Here is a 13,705-nt window from a genome sequence, read left to right as displayed (position 1 = left end):
TATATATATTTATTGAATTATGTAAGTACCATTTTGTTCCACAATTTATCCACCTATTTTCCACCTATAATTTACCACCATATATATATAAAAATTCAAACATACCTTTGAATTTCTCTTAAAAATTGGCACCAACTTTCTGGACAACCCAAGACTTACAGGAACTTCGAATGCATTTGTGCCGTAGTATTTTAAACATCGTTTTAGCTCGAAATCGTTAAAATGTTGATCAATGTAACGATAGTTTCTTTCCATTGTTTATATTCAGATTGGTCATTCTAATAAGTACGTACGTCTTCGAATTAAATCGGGTAACGAAGGTTTTGCAGCGTTGAGACCCTTTGCGTCCTAAGTAAAGAGAGGGTCCGCGTTAGGGATCATTTCATCTTTGTCCCGTGTGTTCGATGTATATGTATGTTTAAGTTCCCGACGAACTTCGGAAAATAAAAATGGTTTGTCTGTTGTTTCAGGCGCCAACAATGTAAACGAGCCACCTATTCTGGAGGCCAGTGGATACCCTGCGGGCTTGCCGCTTCTAGAATCAACCAAAGTCGGTACGGAAGTGTTCGTCCTCAAGGGGCACGATCCCGAAGGATCACCAGTGAAATATGGTATACAACTCACGGACCATTTCGTTGTGAATCCACGCACTGGCGTCATCACGTTGGCGAAACCACTCAATCGCGAGGTAAGCTCTTCTTTCAAATATTATTCACGCATCCCTATTACCAGGAAACTGTTCCGTTACTAACAATTTTAACACGTTAAGCGCCACACCGATTTTTCAGGAAGTCAATGTTTCTTATCCCAGTAGAAGTTTACTTTTAGATTGAGATGCCTATAGAATGCGGAGAGAATGTCGGCGCGAACCAATTTGGTTGGATTAAATCAATTCCGATTGGTCCGGATGGATGAACGGGGTGAAATTCGTGTGTGGTTTTCTATAAAATGCTTCTGTGGGATTAAATTTCCCATGTTTGCGACTCCTCGAGACGGTTTTATGACCCCAACAGTACATAACTTCTTCAGAGACTACTTTTCTTCACGTTTTTATTATATCTCTAATTGGATGCCCATTGAACACGTTACGCGCCAAGTCTGTTTTATTTTCTTTACCGTTCGGCCCGCTAGATAAAAATGGATTCTATATCATGTTGCACACTGTCAGTCACCGGTGGCTGACGCGGCCTAAACGGAACGTCCAGTGTCAGCCACCGATGGCTGACACAGCGCTCAAAGTGTTAATCATTTACACTTGAAAGCCGACGTGTTTTGTAAGTGCTGTAAACATTAAAAATATTCAGACACGGTTGATGTAATTTTTTATCATATTAGGGCGACCAATAAATTCGAATTTTAACGCACGAATAAACAGCGATCTTTCTTAGACAAGGAAATGCATGGATCCTGTTGTAGGAATCTAATGACTTCAAAACGTATTACAGTTTGACAACGAATTATTTATTTTCTAACTTTTATAACTGTCTCGACCGAACTGAACTCCGAATTATTATAAATAACGAATCACACCGCGTTTCCACGCAACCATTGCATGCACGGATACACTCAAACACTTATCCTCGTATTATATATCGCACTCCTACACTGTATAACAAATTGTCTATTTTGGTCTACGATCTTTTCCTATTTTAAAAATTCACAAGTCCTTGTTTGTAGAAGTCCTTATCAAGTTTGGAATTTCGTTTCCAAGTTAGGATGCGTCGTTTCGCGTAACAACGCATAAAGCAAAACGAACAAGCGAAATACCGTTGCGATGCTTCGCCGTCAGAGTTTGAAATTTGCATGTACTTGACGTGGAAGCGCGGAACCCTGAAGAGAATGCGGCGATTCCATTAACCGTGCCACTTGTCATCGGCCATGACGATGCGGAATTCTTGCATAGGGAGAGACGTTAAACGGTAGGTTGGCCACGTAATTAAGTTCGGAGCACGGTGCTCTATCGGAGAATACTACTTTTAAGCGCGAAAAGCGACGCCATCAAAGGGTTGTCGGATGAGCGGCCTAATGCAGCCCGGCTATTACGCACATTGCTGAATTAATGCGAGTACGCACAATGCGGAGAGAATGTCGGCGCGAACCAATTTGGTTGGATTAAATCAATGCCGATTGGTCCGGGTGGATGAACGAGGTGAAATTCGTGTGTGGTTTTCTATAAAATGCCTCTATGCAATTAAATTTCCCATGTTTGCGACTCCTCGAGATGGTTTTATGACCGCAACGGTACTTAACCTTTTCAGAGACGATTTTTCTTCGCGCTTTTCTTATATCTCTAACTGGATATCGGAAATAATATCAGTGCAGCCAAACCATAAAATGTTCACTCCTCTTGTTGAGGGATTGTGTAGTGAATAAGTTATTATCAAGTTTTTGTTCTTTTTATTATGGACAGTAATTATAATTATGAAAAATTGTACGTCCACATATGTGGCCAAGGGTATGAAGAAGTTAATGCTCAATACAGAAGGATGAGTCTAGAATGTATGATCTGACGATACACCATGAATGTTAACGTACAGTCAGAAATAAAGTTGAGTGAGCACCCACCATGTTATAGGTAAAAAAAATTGTGATTTGGTAGTTCACAAAATTTCTTCAGTGTTCAATATAGATGGATGAGTCCACAACGTATCATCTGACGATACACCATGAATGTTAACGTACAGTCAGAAATAAAGTTGGCTGGACACTAACCATATTTTAGGCACAAAAACTGTGATTTGGTAGTTCTGTACAATAAATTTGTTATTTCTTTACTTATTATTATTGTTTACATATTTTTAAATCACTTTCATAAACACATTCATGGAGTAATCCTCAAAAGCTGATATTCCTCCTTAGAAACTTGCTCTCGATTGTAAGTTGATCATTGATAATAACAAAATATGATATCTCCTGAAGTGTAACTACAAATGCGTTCATATAATCGTAATCCAGTACTATATCGTTAGCAAACGCAGGGACATAAAAGAGCCTACAAAGTGTTTTCGTCTTTTATTATCGTATTTATTGTAAGATTATCATAATAACGCGCAATAATAATTACTTTCTCGAAATAATCTTTTCCGTATTATCTCAAATATGCGGAACGCTCGGAATCTACGAACGGAATTTCGTCAGGAATCGCACTCTCGTCATGATCCTTCCTTCCTAAAAGAAATTTGCACGTACTATCGACACACGAATAAAGATACAAAATACCGACAGTAAACAATTCGTAGTCATCGTGTAAGAAAGACGAGAGACCCACTTTAAAAGATGCATTCCGTGCTGGTGTACCCATTTAAACCTCAAAATACATTTACCGAATGCGACTTCCGAAACTTATTACAAAATCAGTTGTATGCAATCGAAGTCAAAGTCACTAAACGCAAGGCAGTTTCGGTTTTTCCTCGGCGTAGTTAAAAATCAATTTCAAAAAGTCCTTTCGAGACGATCCAGTGACGATGTTATTCTTAACTACTGTAGAAACGAAAAGAAAAAGTCTGGAACCTTTATCCGCGAGTTTTGCAGAGACACGACGATCGATTAACTATCGACGGCCAGTTATTTTCAGCCGGGGGAGGACGCAGACCTTTATAATCGCGTTACCTTCGGATTTACATGTAAAAATCACGGCACGGAAAAGAGAACGACACAAAGAGAAACTCTATTGTCGAGCACGAAGAAAGTTTATGAGCGTCACCGGTCCACGGTTCGTTTAACGAGCCAGCTCCGATAGAACAAGTTCCAATCGGCTCCACTTGTCGATTCGCGGGCCGCTTCTCGCTTTGCCGGCAAATACGAAGCTGGCGCGGCGTCCGCCTCGACGAACCTCGAATTCTGACCCTTGATCTCGGGTCGTCGCTTTCTTCTACCTCCTCCCGTTTCCTCCCCCCATCCTCATATCCGCGTTCGCATCCTCTGAAATTCGTTTTCGGCACGGAATTAGTTGGAAACTCGAGAGAGAGGGAGAGAGAGAGAGAGAGAGAGAGAGAGAGAGAAATAGAGAAAGAGCTACGATCGGTACGTGCCTGAAATGGGAAAGTCGATCCATATTCTTTCCCTGTTCGCCTTTTTCATTTATACGGACCCGGGTCAGGTCTGCATAAACGTGGTGAAATTTATGGCCGAAATGCATCGAATCGTTCCGGAAACAAAGACGAGGAAACCGCCTATTCCTATCGCGCGCGAGCCAAATTTCTCGGAACGATAATTAATTATACAAGAGCACAGGCGCGTGCTCGTCCTTTTTCGGCTGTACTACCCAGATGGACTTCGCAGCCGTCCCGTCACTTCGTGCTAGAGAAATTCGTGATTTATTTCCTCCTTCGGAAACCCTCGCTTCTCCCCTTCCGTCGCCTTTTTCTCTTTTCTCGCAAATTATTCCTCGCTCCAGCCTCGAGCGAGTAACGACCACCCTTCCGCGATAGGTTCCGCCCCGGGGTAATCGTTTTTTGTATCAAGGTTCCGATGATTCGTTGTCGGGGGCATCCTTCGGTCAGATATTCCGACGAAAATTAATTAATCTCGCTTTTTCCCCGACATTTCGAGCAGCGTTACTGCGCGAGTTTCGCGTTTATTTATTTATGTTATTTGTTTCTATCAATCTTTCATTTTTTCCCTTTAAACCTCTACGAAACTCTCTAATCGTGAGACTTATATGGCGTTACATAAGTTTTTATACGTGATACAATTTATTCGATATCTGTCGGGTTAATATAAAGTACCTGTTCTTTTTATTTTTATTTTTTAAACGTATAGATTGCACTATTTTATATATTTACATAAATGAGAACACGCTTTATCGTTGGATTTACGAAGTCAGAGTCTTGTATTCATTGAAAGTTGGAAACCGCACTTTCTCAGACTTTTTATTAATTTTATAAATTATAAATGCCAATGACTAATCCAGTCTAAAATTGTCGATCGATGTTGAAACATTAATTTCTTTATCTGATAAATATTCGTTTACTACCATCGCGTAAATTTGCTAATATTCTGAACTGTTAATAATGTTCTAATCGTAAAAGATTTCATATCGTAAAACAAATCCCATTAAACGTAGAATTTCCGCGAGCAATTTTACAATTTAACATCATTTATTTCTACAACGTATAATAGATACATTCCGTTTTCATTTTTACCGTGAACTACTGCGTGTCGTCCGTATAAAACGCAAAAACGCGAGATTCTTTCTTTCCTCTTATTATACCCGTTCCGTTTCTAAATCCGTGTCTATCCAACAGACAGCCGTTCGCGTAATACGCGAAATTAACGGGTGGTCGGCGGAATGCTGCACTGTCAACTAAATCCTCATAAGATAAGAAAGACTGGAAATATTATCGTTGAAGGGGAAATAAAGCTTCGTTAAAACTCTCACAGTTCCCGGAGCCGTTACTGAAAAGTATTTGCGTTACGTGTAAAATTGTGATGAACGTACGCCGGGCAATCGTATCTCTGTAATGCTAATAATACCTGCAGTTAAGTTAACTGAGTTAACCCTTTGACTGCAGGACGATTTTTGCTGGAAATTTTAAGAGGCGAAGAGATCTGTACTTAAAAAAAAATATCAACTTACAGGAAATGATAAGACGGAACTTTTTTATATTTACAGTTTATTGATAGGACGTTTAGTTTCAGAAATAAAAATTGAAAACTTGTAAGAACTTTTCCCTGAATATCAATTTTTGCAACGAACTTCTAACTTTTTAATTTTTATTTTCGAAACTAAGCGTCCGATGAATAAACTGTAAATATAAAGAAGTTTCGTCTCACCATCCCCTATAAGCTGATATTTTTTAAAAATTGATTTAACGAACATAAACATTTCTCCGAGCTCATTTCTCGAGGGCGTATACATATATACGCCCTTCGCAAGGATTAAGAGGTCACACTTAGCGAATGAGGCACATTTTTAAGAATTTAAAAAAAAATAATGTATTAACGGATACTTTTGAAACTTACAGTGTCTTTTATTATACATTCGATGATAACAAATAATTTTCTTCCTTACTATTAGTTTTTTTTTTTTCGAGCATCTCCATTATGTTTGGCTTGTCACATACAATTTTGTATCGAAACAAAATTATTTGTTATCATGAACTATCCAGCAAGAGACCCTGCAAGTTTCATAATAATTCGCTCGATAAATCCCTTGGAAAAATCCGTCATTTTCAGCATCCCGAACCACGTTCAGCCCTAAATTTAATTCTTAATATTTTGTATTTCGATAAACGCAATATTCGTGCGCGTTACATTTTCTCCATTACTATGTACGCATACGTGTACGTAATCATCGTGCATAGAACATTCGTGTCAAATAACGGCATTGTTCGTTCGCCGGGGGATGTCGCGCAACGTCAAAAGAGAAGCAGAAAGAGGTGGTCCGTTTATGGCCGATGGTCAACTGTCCACCGAACTGGCAATAAAAGCGCACCAAGAGTCGGCCATCCTTTGTCCCCTAGATTGCAATGCGAATCGTCAAGTATTGTTTACACTGGCCGAGGGTAGAACCAGGCAAGCGTAAAATAATTTCACCACAAAGCTGTCCAATATTGCGCCCCGGTGCTAAATAATAAAGATCGATCTTGCGTTGGTGAACAGAGTAGGACAGTGTTTCGTAACAGCGCGGAATGTAATAAAAGAACGGGTAACCTGACGTCATAAACGGTTCATAAATTTTAATCTCTGCGCGACACGGTTGTACGGAGGCAGAGTAAACGATTTTGAACAAAGTAAAATCGACAACTTACGGAAGGTGGGAAAGCATTTTGTTAGTTTTGCGTATTACTCGTTGAAACCTCTGATCCAAAAGCAGACCGAAAGAAGTTCTCATCTGGATTACCGAAACAGTCATTCTTTCTTGAATGGAAACATAATATCGCTCTGTTCTGCTCTGCTCCTGGACCACCAGAAACTTTTCGATGTGTAGGTGATGCCACAAGTTCGCGTGTTCATTGATTATAAAAAAAAGGAGTTAAGAAATTGCAATTTCACACAAAAGTTTTTTGGGGAAATTGATCGGTGTACGAATACGTTCTACACCCACTGTATGTACTTCGTAACTTTATCTGTTACGTATTAGGTGTGTGCGTTTTTTTTTGAACTATTGACCTCACAAACCACCTGATATGCCTTCCAGGAATTAGGATGAGTTTTCCCCACCCTTAAGCTTTGGAACGGACAACCGTTGAAAAACAAATGAAGGCATTGGGTTACGTATCGAAACTGGAAACGTGTTTTTCAGAGAAACGCACGAGCTGTCGCTCGCACCCATTATTTTGAGCGAATGCTATTTACTACGATACACGTGTAACACGCATTCTATTCAACGATCGACGTCATGTACGAGTATTTGCGAAACCACGCCGATCGAAGTCGTCTTTTGTATCGACAAGCCTTTTCAGGCATCGTGTCAAATAATTCTAAAGGTCCGGAGGGTAGATAAAACCCCGAAAAATGTAGTTCGTGTGCGGTTTATGGACCGTGAGATTTCTCATCAGGATTTTCTTATCGGCCCGCTCGGCTGAATAAAGTCTGAAAATGTACTCAAACAAATGATGTCGGTAAATGTATTATAGGAATGTATACCTAACAAAAGTTACAGGATTTAAATACATGTAATACAACGGCATGCGAAATAATCCACGTTTCTATGTAATTCGACTAAAAATTAAAATTAAAATTTTGCTTTTAATCCTTCGTTCATTCGCGAGCTATACCAACGTACTAATAGAAAATATTTGGTCTTTTGATTTCGCAAATAAAGCTATCATGTTGAGTGAAAAATGGGTGAAAACAGAATGGATGTGATATATTTATTGTAAAGAAAAAAAATACAAAAGAAGCATTTCATTTCACTCGCAGCGTTTTATTTGCAAGCGAAGGCTCAAACGATTTATAAAAGATCAAAAGTTTTTTCAATTCAAAGAATTATCGATATTTTAACGATATTTGAGCAGCTTACCTTCTTCAGAGGCGAGAAGTACTCAAAAAAGTTAGAAAATGACATTTCTGGTTTGTATAGTAACATTTTCTTGAAGTACAACATTTAAAATAAAGCTACTATTGCAACGTTCTAATTCTGAAAAAAAAACCATAAGTGTGCACCTTCACGCATATGTTTTACTTTACCTTGTATCACACGTTAACTTTGCCGGTTGACCCCGATCAGGTTAGTTACGAATATAAAAATAATAATAACGGAGAAAATTGCTCGTATATTCAGGCACTTGCAAGAAGTAGGTGGATGAAGCTGTCGACCTACATAATACGTAACCAGATAACACGGTTTCGACCCAATTAAGAGCCAAATGAAAAAGCTGCCGTTTATCGTTACGAACTACACAACGACGTGGAAGAAAACAACCATTCATGAACGATGAATGTTTCGCGAATGATCCATTTGCATGATATCTACGAAAACGATTCCTTTTTATAGCGGAGAAGATAATACGTCAGCGGAAGCGGGATCACGCCTTCGATAAAAATATATCCAATCGTTTATATCTTCCTGGTTGAAGGGAATCGAAAAACGTGACCCGAATGTATTACGAACTCGATCTAATTCTTTTTAATACCGTACAACTTTCATAAATTGATTCAGCACATTGAGAAATTTTAGTTAATTGTGGTACGTGTACGAAGATTTTACTCCGTTTCAAATTCTCCGATAAAGTCATTCCCTAAAAAGTTTTACTAAGAATACGGAGCGAATCGCACTTGTGGTTTCTCACAAAGTACTAGAAGATGCGTGTTAACGTATACGTCTTAATTATATAATGTCTCTGATACCCAGTAATAATATCGATAATCGTAGAATAAATTTGATCATTATTAATTCATATTCCTGGTGCTCCTAGTTCAACTCGAATAATTATTCTAATGGTTAAACTTTACTTTGAGGTACCCAAATTTATTGACTTTTCTTGTACCATTTAGTAGTTCTTGATGTCTAGAATTCATAAATCTCAGTTTTAATGTTAGAAATCCAACGGTTTCAAAGTTATGCGTATGAAAAGTTGAGCACTTTTGGCGTAGTTCGTTCAAACTTGTTGTTTGATTGCTTGCTTGGTTTTTTTAAAAGCGTAACTGTCGCTTCAGTTATTGCACTGAATCCACACATGAAAATACAATTATTTCTATTTTTCTTGACATTAGTTTACCTTACATAAGTCCTTGATTTTCGCTCAGTTTGCGTCATCGTAGCTCTGTACATTACATTTACGTTAGTCTCGCGTTTTGTACACGTCTGTTGGGGCCCACGGAGATCACGTATTGTAAACAGATGGTTCGTAGAACATAATCTTCGTCCACCCAACATGCACCACGAGATGAGACTCCAAACCTACTCAGACAGTATTTTCGTAACATGTTATACCATTCTTCCATTCTTCTGTGTTCTTCCATGTTCGTGACCCAGGAATCAAAAGCTACTAAATGGTATACAAAAAAAGTTAATAATTCTTAGTTCCCCGAAGTAAAATTCAGCCGCGATTGCGAATATGTTAAGCTACGGGTTCGTTTATAACCACACATCCCAATTAACAAATTATCCAAAACAACAATCCTCAATAACTACCCTCGGCTTCGCGTCCGACTACAGTATATATTTTTAAGAATTTTCCTGGTTTCGTCCAGTATTTCGGTGCTTAGCCCCACTGCGGCGCAGCATCCAGTGTTCTGTCAAGCCGACGTCGATAAAGACCGTCATAAAGTCGTCCGATCGTACAACGGTGTTTGCTGCTCATGCACGAGCCGTTCGTATCGCGACCGTGTCGTCGAAATAAGAGCGCAAAAGGGAGCAAAGCACGGTCCCTGTCGGTCCTTTGTTCGGGAAGATCTCGATTCCGTGCACGTAGTCGCGATACACGACGGTCGAAGGTGCCTGCCGGACCTAGGGACGAAACGAACCGAGGGGAAAGCATTGTGTCCCGCGAAAGCGAGTACACTGTCCCGTTTCTGCGTCTGCACCCAACGAAAGACTCCGGAATGAGAAGAGAATTTATCTAGAATCGCAAAAGGGGTAATGATGAAAGAGGAAAGGAGAGGAAGAACGCGAGACAAGAAGAAAGACGACGTGGAAGAACGACGGAAGAACTTTCTTCCACGGTGGAAGAAAGGGAAACAGGGAGGAAAAGGACAAAGAAGAGACGGAAAGGAACTGAAAAGAGAGTCGCGTGACGCTGCCACTTCCGGCGGGAGGAAGAAACTCTCCGCGGTTAGCCAGACACGACCACCGCGAGTTCACGCACACACGTTCCATCGCGAACAGAAACGCGAAGGGACAGAACGAAACCTGGCTGTGTAGACAGACGGAAAAGGAAGTTCTTCTGGTCCGTCAAGTAAGAATGACCGTGGTCGTGAATTGTTCGTGTATTACAACAGGCGAAATGCGCGGCACGGTGATACGCATGATAAGATCGTACCGCGTGTTTGGATTCTCGGCCTCATAGGAAATTGCAGTCATTACGTCCAATTGCACGGTTCTGTATCTTCTCGCTTCCCATTCAGGGAAACAGCAACTAACAAGGGGTTGCAAGGATAAACGAGGAACAGCCAAATTTCACTCACTCTCTGTTTATACGCAGGTTGTTTGAATAAATCTGATTTATTTGATAAGATATTCCATTTCACATCGATTGTTGGTCCAGTCTTGCTTGTTACAATTCACCAGCCGTTTTTGGTGGATTTTGTATGAAATAAGCACACATTGGTAACTTATAATTGGTATTTAATGGAAGAAGTATGTAGGTGTGGTCTGCTGTTCGGCTGAGACCTATTCTGGTCAATAAATTTCATGGAATAATTTTTCTTAAATGCCATCGATCGTGTTATACAATATTTAAAAGTAAGGTTTATAAGATTTGTTTTTGATATTTGACTGTATATATGTTACCATTGCATAATATTCCTTTGAACAAAAGTTTAAAAAATAAACGTCAGTTTATTCTTCGAACAATAAATATATTGATATATTTTTTTAATTTAATTTTGGAAAATCAGACTTCTAAGGATTAAACTTACTCGCGTACTGAATGCTCGGAAAACAACTTACAATGTAAGCGGTGGCCTTTAGGATGCACGCAATGAGTGTGTTCGATTTCAGAATGCACTTCCCTTATATTTGAAATGTTTTGTTTCAGGAAAACGACACGATACGGTTCCGCGTTACGTTAGAAGACGAAGTACCCTCGGGTCAGCAACCGAACATCGTCGGTGTCGATGCGTTTGTGATCGTCCTCGACGAAAACGATAATCCCCCGCACTTCCTGGGCGTACCCTACGAGGCAGTGGCCGAAGAGGACCTACCAGTTGGTTCGACGATTCTTCCAGGCATTCGAGTAATGGATCCCGACCTGTTGGGCGACATCATAGATCTAACCTGCGTCCCTCAGCCACAGGTGAGTCATTAATACTTGTTCAACCCCTAATAACACGTGGAAACGTATTGATCTTACCAACGTATCGACTTACAAATGAATTTTTCATCGGTTTTCGTTAGTTCTTATCGAAAGTAAAGTTGGCATAGAAAAACTTAAAATTAAATTTTCAAGTATACAGGCTACGCCGCGTAAAGTGTTAATAGCTGTTTTCTCAGAAACTATTGGTGATATTGACAACTTTTTTTTGAATATTGTAGGGTACGATAAGCCCTTTGATATGATGTATGGGGTATTGCTAGATAGAAGAACTTATTTAACTTTTAAACATTTTATGAATTTTAAAGAATTTATTCGATAAGTGTTTAAAATTACTATTTATGAATCTAGAAAATAACTGAAATTGTGAATTATTTTTAGTTTTTAAAAGAATTTATTTTACTTTTAAACATTTTATGAATTTTGTAGGATTTATTCGATAAGTGTTTAAAATTACTATTTATGAATCTAGAAAATAACTGAAATTGTGGAGTTAAAAATTTTAGTTTAAACTTTTAAAATATAGCCATATTTTTAAATGGAATGCCATATAAATTTTTGTTGTTTTGGATAGACCTTTTAATAACGAATAATATTCCAAAATTTTCTCATATTCTACATAGTTTTTCAATAAATCACTAATAACTTTTAGAAGCATTTCCTGTTCCGCTGCAAGTGTGTTTATAAACGTGCTCTTGCACATAATGGTCTAATGCGGCTTGGAAGTGTTCATCGACACTTTTAGTAGGTAAAGTGTTAGTTATCTTCGGGTTTTCTGGTCGAATAGACGTTCGAAATAGGGAAATTCGACGGAAGTGTTGATATGTTACTATTAGGGTGAACCAAAAGTTTGTGCAATTTTTTGAAGTCAATAAAATTACTTTATATGCAAGTGTTATATATCATTTTGTAGCTTTCGAAAAGCTCCTTCGTACTTAATTATTAGCTACATTAATTTATCGATCGTTTAATTTTTTCTCGTTTTAGTATAATCATGGAAAATTTTGAGACTCGAGTACTTTTACGTCACTGCTGGAAGCAAGAGTTTAAAGCTACCGAATATAATAATTTCTTTGCTGCTTCAGTACCTTATTTATGCAAATAACCAATTAGAAAAAAAGAAGGATGGGACGTGCATTTTTTCTGAAGAACGTAATTGTAAACAGCATCGATAAAATATTGACGTAAAATTAACGTAAAATTGATGCGTTCGTATATGCTTGTATATGTAGTACTATACTTCCATCTGATTAATTTATTGAAAAAGAAAAGAAAATTCTTATTAATATCAACAAATTAAAAAATTTTGAATTATCCTTCCAAATACGATTAAACGTTTCTAAAAAATAAAACATGTCCAAGTTACAGCAAAATTGTAGATGCTTCAGTAGCTTATTTATAGAAATAACTAATTACAAAAAATCAAAAAAAAAGAAGGATGGGACGTGCATTTTTGCTGAAGAACGTAATTGTAAACAGCATAGATAAAATATTGACGACAGCTCTTTCAGAAATCCCCCGTTGTTGCATTAAGTATTAATCGACGTCGACGGGAACGGGATCGAAGAAATTCATTAATCCACCCGCAATGCTGGCTACTAAAGCCATTCTATTTTATACATTACCTTCCCTCTGGCAACGTGGCGGCTTAAACTTGCAGGAGTAAGGTCTATTACCCCGAATTCATCGTGCGCCCCCGGATGAAAGATGCAAGAATACCCTTCGTATGCCTCTCGTAAACGCAGAGCCAGGATAAAATGTACATCTTTGTTCTAGACGTCTAGCAGAGTACCGAACCGTTTCATAATTCGTTGGATTTCGTTAAATCATCCGCATCGCGGTTGGTCTTTTCGTAGCATAAACCGAGACGAGAAGTTGGGCTGATCGACGTCGCCTTATTAAAAGTTCGCATCGTCGAAGGATCATTTCGACCGAGATTCGTTCCTTATTCTTCTATCCTATTCGTATCCGTTAAAGGCATATTCGTTCTTTGATTAACTCGTAACGAAATTCGTCGCTGATCTCTTTCTCTCGTGCACGTTTTCAATGTCTAAGGACTCGTTGCCAAGATGAAAGACTAATTGCCACGAGATGAATCCGGGTTCCGTTGCAGCATCTGCAAAATTAACCTCAGGACGGTTGACTATTTAATAAGATCCGCCGCACATTCTCTAACGCCGTGTTTCCCGTAATACAGGGTGTCCCAAAAGTCGGGGAGGAGCCGGAAATGGGGGGTAGCTGAGACGATTCTGAACAACAATTTCCTTTGCAAAAATGTCGGATGG

General features: G+C 38.8%; 1 protein-coding gene across 2 annotated transcripts in view; it reads left to right on the top strand.

Moving 5' to 3' along the window:
- LOC128885614 (cadherin-87A) overlaps nt 1-13,705 on the top strand; it is a 272,729-nt gene that overhangs the window by 242,218 nt on the left and 16,806 nt on the right. For both annotated transcript variants that reach the window (XM_054139716.1, XM_054139717.1), the window contains exons 4-5: nt 471-688; nt 11,145-11,402. In XM_054139716.1, coding sequence (XP_053995691.1) covers nt 471-688; nt 11,145-11,402 — 476 coding nt within the window. The remainder of the gene's footprint in view (nt 1-470; nt 689-11,144; nt 11,403-13,705) is intronic.

This window comes from Hylaeus anthracinus, unplaced genomic scaffold (genome assembly GCF_026225885.1).
Source record: "Hylaeus anthracinus isolate JK02 unplaced genomic scaffold, UHH_iyHylAnth1.0_haploid 11981, whole genome shotgun sequence".
NCBI lineage: Eukaryota > Metazoa > Arthropoda > Insecta > Hymenoptera > Colletidae > Hylaeus > Hylaeus anthracinus.
Note: the sequence above shows the minus strand (reverse complement) of the source record. Positions and strands in the feature narration are given on the sequence as shown.